This window comes from Lygodium microphyllum, chromosome 28 (genome assembly GCF_053477565.2).
Source record: "Lygodium microphyllum isolate KBCC chromosome 28, Lygodium_microphyllum_v1.1.10, whole genome shotgun sequence".
Lineage (NCBI taxonomy): Eukaryota > Viridiplantae > Streptophyta > Polypodiopsida > Schizaeales > Lygodiaceae > Lygodium > Lygodium microphyllum.
This window is the reverse complement of record NC_141162.1, coordinates 99,377,859-99,390,617: the sequence shown is the minus strand read 5'-3', so window position 1 is coordinate 99,390,617 and position 12,759 is coordinate 99,377,859. Positions and strand designations below refer to the sequence as shown.

Genomic DNA, 12,759 nt, shown 5'->3' with positions numbered 1-12,759 from the left:
GCTCCCCACATCCTTAAATTCCATGGAAAATAGTGTTCCCACTCTTCATGGTTTATACGATTTTGCGAACAAGAAAGCATATATCTTTTTTATCCTCATCCTTGTTACGGAAGGTCCCCTTTTCACATTCTTGCTCAATGATGATTGGACTTAGGCCTTGTCCAAAGTGGGGAGAGATTGTAAGTCTAAGAGTAAGCCGTGGTCATTGTCTTAAATCTTGATTCATTAGATGTCAATAGTTCTTTAAAAAAATTAGATTCAACATCAAAGTTTCTTAGTTTCTAAAACCCTAAGGTTTTAAGACAATGCATTATACTATATGCATAATAATCATAATGACATAGTCTGTAGGTCATACTTTATGATACATATGTTGTGTACCTTATCAACTTATGTGCTATAAAACATTATTAAATAGCTATACTAACTAAACTTAAAACTAGTTTTGAACAAGCATTTTCTATTTTTGCCATTCCATTGGCATTTCCTTAATATCATTGTGTGGCCTTTAGGATGGGCAAAATTTAACTCTCCCATTCCATGGAAATTTAGGATTCTTATTTGCCCTTCATGAGACCAGTCCAAAGCCTTTGGATGAATGAATGATTCTCAAATCTAGACCTTGAAGTCTAATAATAAATAATAGTCTAGGCAAGCGTCAACGTAAAAGCGAGGTATAATATAAAATGAATTGTAAAAATTTCAAAAAGATCACAAAAATTTACAAAACAAGGTTTGAAACCCTTGAATTTTACAAAAGTTTTAGTTAAAAAAGCAAGAAATACATGTAATTTAATTCAAAAATGCCTCCAAAATTTCAAGTTATAAGTTTTTGTGTCTTTAATGGAAAATGTTTTTTGTGAACATTGGTCTAGACTCTAGGCCGTCCCTTTCTTATGAGTCCTATACGGGAGAGAGAGAGAGAGAGAGAGAGAGAGAGAAACATGGGTGATTTACCCCCTCTTATGAATTAGACTAACAATACCATTGTGATTGTGATGTGACGTTGTGGGATGGGAACTCCAAAGCTTCCCCTGTCCGTATCTGCTGTGCTGTCTTCCTGCTGTGTGTGGCCATGCCCACTGCAAGCATGATGATCGTGGTGATGGAGGCGCTGCCCAAGCCTTCTCCTTCTTGGTTGCTGGCATTGCCTGCTTCCCAACAGCACCATTTCAGCAGATTATGGGCAACCAAGCGGCTTTCCACACACCGCAAACAAGGAGCATTCCTTCTGCGGCCGCGATCTGTTCGCGAGGTGAGAACTCACTCTTGTCAAGCATTTAAACATGCAATTAGGCAAGATCATCTGGGAGACCCAATATCTCTAAGGAATGCATGTTCCATACCTATTCTTCATCACGTTTATTGGGCTGCGGGAAACCTCTCGCATATGATTAGAGTCTCCAAACAAACATCTATGCAACACTAACTGATTGAAAGCTGGAGAGATTGACGAATGCACAAATAATCTATCTTGGAAGCTGGGGAGATAGACAAATATACAAATCATGCTATGATATTGAATCTCACCCAAACTACTCCCTCCTGATTCCATCTATCTTGGAAGATTGAGATTTTGATAAATGCACAAATTATCTATCTTGGAAGTTGGAGACACAACTAGGTCTAATCTAGATCTAGATGCAAACGTAGCTCCCCTAGTCTGGTGCGAGGGCATGGAAGCTATTGGACGAGTGTTCCTACTTGTACATTGATAATCTTTCCAACCCTATCAATGGGCTTTGGGCTGAATTGCAAGACCTTGTCGTAGGTAAACCCTCATTTCTAGCACCATTGTCTGGTATGTATCGACAATGAGATATGGTAAGGCTAGACAACATATTTCAGCTTCACCCCTAGGCAACTAGTTCATGGGTGAATTGCGAGGTGAAATAGCTGAAAATTGTATTTGGAATTATGTGAGAGAGCTACACATATTTAAGAATATGAATTTCTACTACAACAATGAAGTTTCAAGCTGCAACAATGTATCATGTCAATATAACAAATCATTTGATATACATTCCTATAGATTGGTCTCTAGTAAAGGATTAACAACCGCCCATTTCCGCTCCATAATTTCTAGATCCAATTGTAAAGGTGAGCCTTCAAACAAGGTAAGGATTTCCAAAGTTGATTTGAATTGTCCTAGATATCCATAAACTTGGTTCAAACCTTTCTTTGATAACTGCCTAGCAATCTTAACATCCAATCAAGCCAAGGGTGCTTATACAAGTGATTGGCACATAGATTGAGTGGTGGGAAGACTTCTATCAATCTCTCTCAGAATATACAATTAGTATCTAAGAGCCATATACTTGCTAACAAATGCTTGAGCAAAAGAAGTTCATGTTGAATTGATAGGGCACAATCAAAAGCCCTTAGTTTGAACATCTAACTTTTTCAAGTATCCATCAAAAGCAAATAATCATTTATTTTTTGAACATACTTAGGATCATTGGGGCACTTTTTTTTTAAAGAAAAGAAACTTCCATTAATAACCCCTTGAGAAAATCCCCCCTAAGGTAAGATACAAAGTACAAAGGACCTAACTAAGTACCTCACAGATATAGTGGTTGTGTGAATAACCAATCTGGTGGGCTATAATGCCAGATCTTCTAAAAGCTGGTATGGAAAAAGATGCAAGAGTTCTAGATCTACAAGAAGGCATCTCTTCTTCTTCTTCTTCTTCTTCTTCTTCTTCTTCTTCTTCTTCTTCTTCTCAAAGCTTTCTTGCATCCTCTCCTATCTCCCATGGAGACTGTGGATGATCTCTATCTAAATCTTCAAAACAGTCTTTGCTATGGATGCATTCTAAAGTTCTATAGCATGGCTTTGAGCATGAGGGAGATGCACCTCTAGTCATTGTGGTTTGTGCCAATGACATGTTGCTCATTGATCCTAAAGAGAGACACATGTTGATTTTAAGGATGGTTTGAAGTTAGCTTTTGACATGTTAGGTTTGGGTCACTGGCTTATTGCATCATTATTTGGGCATTCACTTTAAGCAGTGTGGTGGAGGCATTGCTTTGTGCCAAACAAAGAATGTGGAGACATTGTTATAGAGATTTGATTATTGAGGATTACCAGCTTATTGCTACTCTTATGGAGACATGTTTGAAGTTGAGCCTCCATGATGTCAGAGACTAGTTTGCTTCTTTTCTCTACTAGCACTTGTTGAGCTAAGAAATGCATTCCATGCTGATTAGCCACTTAAATAGCCCCAAAACAGGCTTAATTTAGTTAAAACCCTAAAATGGGGAGCGGTTTCGAGAGAGTTCGGTGAAACCCTAATTTGGGAGGGTCCATCCTCATCTATAAATAGACAGGCTATCCCCATTGAGTCTCAATCATGTGTGTAGGTTTCTCACCCTTGAGTGCAGATTTCAGCCATCAGTCCACGCACGTGGCTGCCTAGCCCTAGCGAGTCCATACACACATGGCTGTCCAGCCCCAACGACTACTGCCACACCTTCCTTTGCATCTAGCACTCTTCCATACATCGACGACAGGTTTTTGACCCTCCTTTGCGTGTGTTTGGAGTTGCTACAACTTGGCAACAGCATACACTGTGTGCGTTAGCCCTCTATAGCTTGTGTTTGGTATCCATTAGCATTAGCCTTTAGTTTCTCCATTAGGCGACAATTGCTAGCCCTCTTTCACACTTATCCAATTTGCGTTTGGTGCTCCGGTCCTTCTGACACTTGTGTTTGCTGCATCCTCTTCATCCTACACTTTGATTGGTGGTCACAAACTTGGGATCTATCTCTAGTGAATGTCACTCTTTGGCACACTGCCACATTGTATACTCTTACATTCATTTACAACATTCATCCACTTCAAACTTGTGTTCTTTCTATCCCTTCCTTTGTTTGTGTTTGATTTTTTGTGTGAGTTTTGAGTTTTGTGTTTAGGGTTTGAGTTTTACTTTTTGTGTTTGTGTTTGTCTTGTGGTGCTTTTGTCGTGGTCGTACACTCTGTGTTTCCCACAGTGCAAACCCTAGCGGTGTCTCCACACTCTTGTTCACAACACTCTTGTTGTAAGGCTTGACATTTTGTTTGCAGGCTCATTAAGGTGCAGGTTTATGCATAGCACATGCACCAAGCATTGGCAAACTATGAAATGTATCTTTTGGTATTTGAGTGGTACTTAGCTCCTTGGGCTGTTTTATCCCAAGGGGTGATCATTCCTGCTAGATTCATATAGAGTTTTGGATTTTGACTAGGTTGGTTGTTATGACACTTGTGTATTCGCATATAGTTTTTGCTTCAGCTTGACAACTTAGGCATATTGTGGTTGAGCAAGAAGCAACCTATTGTGGCTACTTGAAACCAACCTTGCTCGATTGAAAGGGAAATAAATTCCCTAATTTATTAGTATATTATAGGAAGTGAATAGTCAATGAATGAACAAATGCAGCACATTGCCAAATCAAACGAGATGATTGACGCTGATTGACCCCAAAACTGGTGCTCCTTGTGTGCTATTTCTTTAGTTTTTATTGCTGAAGTTGATAATACAATAGACGAGTGTTGAAATCTAAAAGGTTGGAGAGCAAAACTGTTAACCTAAAATACATCGGAGTTCCTTTAGCCAAGATCTCAAAATACGTCTAAGTTTCTTTGACTGAAATTCCCCCAATTCTTTGGCAATTCAAGCACAATCCCTATCAAATTTGGAACCTCTTGCTATGTAAAGCAAACAGCAGCAGTAATCCTCAAATTGCCCCTTGTTTTTGAGTGCTTGGGGAGTCAAAATAAGTCTTCAAAAGTTGCATGCAAGTCACCTTGGCTGTAGATGACCCAGTCTCTTCAAATCTATTGTAAATCACTAGCTTTGCAGCAACCACCCTTCATGCATGGCTGAAATATGCTGTCATGTATTCCAAGACAGCTATGCAGACCCTAATTTTTACTGAAGTCAGGTCTGAACCAGCAAACTCATTGCGGAATCGTTTCAGATTCACAGTAGAGGCATTAATTGACAGGAGAGAGAGAAGATGAGCTGAAGAGGAGGAAGATTTATTCAATCCCAGGCTGGAATTGGGCATGTACAGCAGCCATCTGCAGCAAGACACCTCAAAAATCAGGTTGTTTGATATTCAAAATGACCAAGATGCTATTGCCTACAGCTAGGAAGCACCAGAATCAGGTTGGCTGCAGGAAGCTCATCTTCTGATGTTGCCAATACCCTAATTGCAGCACTTGCCCTGTAGCAAATGGTCTCTCCTCAGCTGCCCAACTGCCCAGACTAGCTGAGAACTGTTGGTCCCAAACTTGGATGGCATGTTTTCTCACTACATGCCAAGTGGCAAACCTGTCCATGCAGAACTTAGCCTCTAGAACTGAATTTCCAAGCCAATATTGATTGTCGAAAATAAAAAATGCACGGTCTTGTCCAAGATTGGCCATGACTTAACCTCAATTTTAAATTCCTAAGCCCTATGAACCTGAAAGTATTGAAAATTGCATAAACCTTAGCCCAAGACATTAAATGTTTTAATTCTCTAGCCCCCATGACAGCAAAAGCCATTCCAAAGGGCAAATTTAATGTCTTTGACCAAGATCGATTACCAAGCATATTAGTACCTGTCCACCACAACTTCAGCCAATGTCCCCCAACTTTTGCGAATGTCAGCATGACTCACATTTAACTTATTTACACATGTACACAATTTAATTGTCATGATGAACTAAGCTAAATGTTCACGACCCGATGACATGCCTCCCCCTTGAATCCTTGCAATCACCCTCGATTGCATCGAACAACATTTGCAGCACTTATTCAACCATACACATGCCCATTTCATGCTGAAATTTCTAGCTAGCAAAACTAAGGTACAATCCATAAATATGACTTGTAAACCCTATAAGAACCATAAGTAGTGCGCCTATATGCCAAAGATCAATAATGTTTCAACCATACCAAGGCAAAATGATGCAAGAATCAAGGAAAAACAATGTCTCATAGCAAAGTTGTATGCCATGGTACTCATGCAAAATGTACATCACCTACACATCAGAATTAATTGGTGAAAATATATCGTTTTATAGCTCGTGTGTAAATCATATAGATGTGCATACCAACCCATTGCGAGTAGTACATTGAATAGTGATCCTCTTGGCAAAAATATTGTCAGCATACAATACCCTAAATGAAACCAAAGTGCATCCAAGGTCACTACATATTTGAGTTGTCTATCACTAGAGGAGAGGAAGTGCTACCTCCCCCTTGAGTATCAGGTAGTAGATTGGACCCCTTGCTTTGCTGATCTTGAATGAGCGTGACCCAAAGTTGGCTCCAACTAAAATGCATCAAGTTAAAGCTACAACAATTGAGCATGATTGGGAAGGTCACCCTCTTCCATCCATTGTGCATCCATAGGTAAATAATTTTGAAATTTCACCAAGTAGAGCCTAGAATTATAGTAGATACATCATTTGGCACATCCCTTACCCTTAGCTGTTCAACGACAATGATTATTTATGTCGATGAGTTTCTTGCAAAATGTTTAATATCTAATCTTTTTAGGCATGATGCTAGAAAGGTCTTTGTGGTGTTTGGGCTTTACCACTCCCTTTTTCCTTTAATGAAGGAGACTAATCATTTGCACTAGACAATTGTTCGTGTTTAGAACCAACTAGGGAGGGTGGAATTTGTTGAGAAATAGTAGGGTTGGAGGGGAGGAACACAGAGGGTATGATAAACACCGAGACAAAGAAACTCAGAAAAAGTGAAGAAGAAGATGATTGAAGAATGATGAATAGCTAATCATGTTGAACGAATCATGTTGATGTAATGAAGTGGAGCTTGAAGATGATGAGGAAAAAAGCTGCATTGTGGAGGGAGCGAAACATAGTCCTTCGGCTAGTGGAATGTCAGAGTAGACCATGTAAAGAAATGCTTAACTATAAAATACAAACACAATCATATGACAAACACATAGACTTATAAAGAAACACATTTAGGGTTAGGGTAACATAGAGACAATGAGCACAAAAGATAAAAGAAATTGAATAATGAATAAATAAAATACTTAATGCAGCAAACACACTATGCAAGGTGAATATTGAACCTCGAAGCCTCATGTCTTGAGGACCAGGGTAGAGAGTATGAGTTGAAGAGTGTGTTGTAGTTTGGCGGATCCCAAAATGCAATTGGCAGCCTTCGATAGTGTCTGATAATAGAAAATGCAACATTAGAGCCTAACTAGGATAGACTGAGTCGGATAGTGCAGACAATAATGAACTCAATAGTCAGTAATGATGTGAAAGCAGTATGGTAGGTTTGATTAGTAGAACACAGGCTGCAATCCCCATGTGGTGGGTGATGGCGATAACAAAATTAGTAAGCATAGGGATTGTAGGTCATATGGTAGGTTGGTGACTGTTGGTAGGGTCCAATGACAGTAGTGGATGATGAATTGGCAGTAAATACAAGCTATAGGCTGGTCAAAAACTGATGGAGATAGTTGATCAATAAGTGCCAGGTGTTGGATAGTGAAACCAGCCTTCCTCCTCAGAGAGGGTGGTAATGACCTGATTAATCAACAATAACAATAAGCATAAAATTAACATAAAATGAAAATGCATACTTTACCACTTTAATCTTGGACAATGGATAGCTTGTTGGCTCCAAAACTGGCATTGCTTGTGGTATTTCTTTAGCTTTTATTGCAAATGGATGGAGTACAATTGAGATTCTCTAATCCCCTCTGCTAATCCAAGTGTCTCTTGTTAAAAATGACTAGTAAGCCTTCAAAGCAATTTGCCCCTTGATTTGTTTGGGGATTGGCCTTCACTTTGCTCCCTGAAAGACAAATTAAGGCCCAACTGCTAGAATTCAAGTCTTAGGCCATCAATTTTGAGCATGCATCCTGAGGTTGTAATGAAGGAGACCTAACTGTCCTAACTAAGGGGAAGGAGAGAGAGGACTGCAAAAGAAGAGGGAGAGGAGAGAGAAAGGCAAGAAGAAGATAGAGAAAGAGGGAGAGAGGAAGAAAAAGAGGAAGCCATGGAAGCTTGAGAAGGTGAAAAAATGAAGGAGACCTAACTGTCCTAACTAAGGGGAAGGAGAGAGAGAAGGACTGGAGAAGAAGAGGGAGAGGAGAGAGAAAGGCAAGAAGAAGAGAGAGAAAGAGCTGGCAGCCATGGAAGGACAGGGAAGAAGGTGAAGAAGGTGAAAGGACAAATGTGTATTCATCAAATGGTACCATGCCAGTGTCCTTCACACCTTTTATATCTAGTTCAGTGTGACATTAGGTATTTCTCTCCATTACAATCCATCCCTGCTTGGATGTTTTTGTCTCAAAAACAAAGGAGGGACTTATTACATGGGTAAGGAAATTGTAGTGGAGAGGATATGGGACTCTATGCAGGTGTACAAAGATATTACAATCTCCAAATCTTCATATGGTGGGTTATGTATATGGCTGCAAGCATACTATCAGATGCATACATCAATTGTGGAACCATAGGATGATGACTTGATGCATTCTTCTGCAATCATGAATTGCAACGTGATAGAATAACCATGCTGTCATGCAGACCCTGCTGTAGAAAAACTGCCATAAGTTTGGGTAGGCTGAACCAAACCAAGAAGTTTGGGTAGGCTGAACCAAACCAAGCATTTAATAGCTCTGTAGAAAGCTCTTTTAGTGTACTATCAGCTGATGTAATTGGTACATATCTGTAAGCAATTCAGAATTTTAAAGAGCTCAAAACAAAGAGCTGGCAGGAAGCAGACTGCAGTGAAACAGGGCACTTAACTTGCATCCTTTGCATCCAAAGATCATCATGAAGATATGAGGATTAGCCAAGATGCTTACTGACCTACATAGAGTTTTTAACACCCCTTTTGTCCACCCGGATCAAAGGGAAAAGTGACATCACTGCCATCCATTGGGTCATCATCCCCAACACCATAAGCAAACAGGGCTAAGTCAATCGGTGTCTTATGGATGTAATCCTCAACCATCAGCATAAAGTGAGTCTTTGATTCTCTCGTGATGCACTCAAAAGCATACAAGGCTGCATATGCTAAAACATTCATTGCATCATCCTTTGTATTTACTGTGGTTGGGGCAGTATGATTAGTAGTTTGCTCAATTTGATCAACAATCTGCCCACAATCTTCTTCCTTGAGCTGGAGTCCTTTCATTTGACTCTCATAAAGATTACCTTCAGCAATATCTTTTTCATTCTCTGCATCGGCTGCCTTGTCGCATTTGGACTGAAGGGTCTCCACATCATGATGCTCCAATGAAATGCTCGCATCTTGTAAAGATGGTTGAAGTTGCCCCTTATGACTGCATCAAATCGCATTTAATGCTAGCATTTGCCTTTTTAATCTAGCGTTCTTTAGTAGATGAGTTTCAGCGAACTCCACACAATCTCGAACCTCTTTACTATGAGTACAAAGATTAACAAGTATAATAGCAACATCTTCCTTGGCCTTAGTAGAACCTGTTTCAAGTATATTGACCAATGGAGGGAGGCCACCTGCACTCGCAATTATCCATGCCCATTTGCTGGCATTAACCTTTGCATTAAGAATGGAGAGTAGTGTTGCAATGGATTCATCTTGCTGTTGTCGTTGCTTAGATAGCTGTTCTAATAATGATGTGAGCAACCAAACTCCCTTTCTCCCTTGAAGAGATTGCCAAAGATTAATACCATTGCTGCACAAGGTTCTCAAAGATTCCATGAGATCTCCTTGAGCCTCTGCATTGACCATGGGTATCAATTTAATGAGCATTTGCTTGGCTTCCATCTTCAATTGCTTGGGTCTGCTAGAGAACCATGTCTCACATTCGTGCAAGGTGTTGTAGAGTTGGCTGAGCTCTCCAAGTATCTGATCGTCCTCAAATGGTCCTTGGCCATTGCTAAGATCCTGAAAATGTATTGCTATTGTCAACTATGGACTGTTTTTCCAAACAATGCTTCCTGAAAATGATTATCAGCTGTGGGATTGCTTCCAGTCCAATTGTTACTGTTGCTCAGCTCGGCACAATGTTAATGCATCGTCTATTGCAGCTCCTGTTGCTGCACCATCATCACAATGCATTCACAGCTATAACCACAATCACAAATGAGCTGCAACTGGTCCCATGTCAATCTCCTGACACAACTCCACATACACTGGAAGGTTGATAGACATGTCACCATAAAAGGATGAGTCCACCTTGTTCTCAAAGAATTCTTGGACTCCTGTATTTCCATCATTGTTAGCCGATACTGGCTCCTCTACATGCTCCAAGCTTTCGGTGGCCTCCACTCCTTGCAATATCGACCCCCCTATTTGCATATTGTCCTCATCTATGCTTGGAACATCGCTTTGATCATGTACTCTCGCACTTTGGGGAGTTAAAGGCATAACATACCACCATCGAGGTTGTCAGGGATTTGGATAGAAGATTAGCTGTTCATAAACATGTACAAGAGAGATTAAACTATTGTGACATGTACCATATCGTAATACAATTAACAAACAAATGAGTTCATGCACCTGTTCACAATGGGCTGGCAACACAAAGGTGTCGTGAAAATCTGTCCATTTTTTTTCGAAATCTATTTCGAGAAATCCAGATGGACCTAGTCGAACTGTTGCTCCAGCTCCTTCAAGTACCACTTTGAACCACTGCACATCGAATACTGTAATGGAGAAGCTATGGTAATCCACCGTAACAATACTTTGCAAGTTTCCAAAATAATTCATCTTATCTATATTTTGATTATCAACCATAGAAAAGCATGAATTCAACATAAACCATGGTTGAAACTATCGATGGCATTTACTAACGTGCTGTTGTCCATAGAACCAGTTGTAAACCATTGAAAATTGAGCATAATCTGATCATGGACTGATTATTTTGCTGATCTGAGAATTGATCACAAACTCATTGCAAAAACTGACCAGTAATCAATACAAAAACTGATCCCAAAAGTTACCATAAATGGTTCTCAAATTGATCAAAACTGAGCTGAAAGTGATCAAAATTTTTGTCTCAAAATTGAGGCAAAATTCATGCCAAACTGATCATTAGTTAATGCAAAAGTATAGTTCGAGTGTCCAGGTGAAACTCATATTGATCTCCATACATCTCATAGTGACTAGTACACTAAGTAGTGATCTCATGGCAAACATATTATTTGTATAGGACCTTGGATGCATGGTGAATATATCTGAGATCCACTACATAAGTGAGCAGTCCATAACTGGAGGAGTGGAAGTGCTATCTCCCTCCTGAGCATCAAGCAATACCTCAGATCCTTGCTTTGCTGAATCTGACAGAGCCCAAATTAAAGTTGACTCTAACTGAGAGGCATCTAGGTAAAGTTGCAATAATTGAGGATGGTTTGCCAAGTCATTCACTTCCATCCATTTGGCATCCATTGGTGAATAATTCTGAAATTTTACTAAGTATCTCTCGGAAACTTTACCTTTGACCTTCTTTCCTTGTGTGCCAAAATCTGCTCGGGTAGGAAAATCTCATCTAGTTTCTCAACCTTAGGCTGAATTTCAGCAAATGTATCCTCTGGCACATCACCATAAAAAGGCCTTAACAAACTGACATGAAAGGCATTGTGTATCCTCCAATGTGGAGGTAATTTCAGTCGATATGCCACATCGTGGATCTTCTTCAACACTTGGAAGGGCCCACAGTATCTCATACTCAACTTCCGATACTGTCTTTCTCTTTCTTATATCTTTTTCAGCCTTGACATTTCAAAACACAACAATACATAATTGCTCTTTGCAAATTGCAAAAACCTAAGAAGGTGCAAATCTCATTCACATTTCTCAAAGGTGGCCATGATCGTATTGCCTCAACCAGGGTCCATGCGAATACTATCAATAGATACAATATGTCCCAAAAAATGGATTTTATGCAAAAAGAATTAACTGTTCTGTTCATTGATAACCAGTCTATGCTCACGCAGTTCATTGAACACAATGTCCAAGTGTCTTCTATTCTCTGTCTCATTCTTTGAATAGACAATTTTGTCAAAGAAAGTGTCTACAAATCCTCTATGTGGCTTAAAGATGTGATCCATCATCTGACTAAAAGTGACAGGAGCATTCGTAAGTTCGAAAGGCATAACAAGAATGTTATCTTAGGCACATCTTCTGGTCTAATGCGTATTTGATGATACCTACTTTTTAAATCTATACAGTTGAATATGGCTGCCCCCTACAATCTATCCGTAATAGCGTCGATCCGAGGAATCAAAAAGTGATTCTTTATCATAATCTTGTTCAGAGAACGATATTCAATGTACATACACCATGACCCATCCTTTTTTAGCATCAAAAGCACTGGAGAATAAAAAGGAGATGAGCTGGGCTGTATCAGTCCTTTTTCTAACAGCTCATTCACTTGACTGGCAATCTCCTCCTATTGGGTTGCATTAACTCTTTAGGGTGTCTTATTAGGTGGGCTACTTCTAAGGATAAGATCTATACCATGATCTTCTAGCCTCACGTGGTAGTTGCCCTGGAAGTGATTGAGAGAAGCAATCGACATAGATTTTTAGAAATGACATGTGATCCTTCTCTAACTTAGACATGTTTCCAACATTCTTACTATCATCTTTATCCTTAGTAAAAACCAAGTACGGTGAAAGATGATTTTTCATTACTTTAGAAATGGCACTTACAGATATAATAGGGACAAATCCATCTTTCAACTTTACATCAAGTGTGAGTGCATTTCCCTTATGTTGAATAATGATCTTTTTTGCATGAGAATCAATCAC

The 12,759-nt window shown here is 39.6% G+C and overlaps 1 protein-coding gene across 3 annotated transcripts in view; it reads left to right on the top strand.

Annotated features, from left to right (window-relative positions):
• Nucleotides 1-899: 899 nt before the first annotated feature.
• The window catches only part of LOC148011792 (putative acyl-activating enzyme 16, chloroplastic), a 253,538-nt gene continuing 241,678 nt past the window's right edge, over nucleotides 900-12,759 (top strand). Inside the window, exon 1 of one of the 3 annotated variants that reach the window (XM_087670449.1) lies at nucleotides 900-1,255. In XM_087670449.1, coding sequence (XP_087526575.1) covers nucleotides 1,076-1,255 — 180 coding nt within the window. In that variant the 5' untranslated portion in view covers nucleotides 900-1,075. The remainder of the gene's footprint in view (nucleotides 1,256-12,759) is intronic. The other 2 variants (XM_087670448.1, XM_087670447.1) reach the window with 2 other exon arrangements.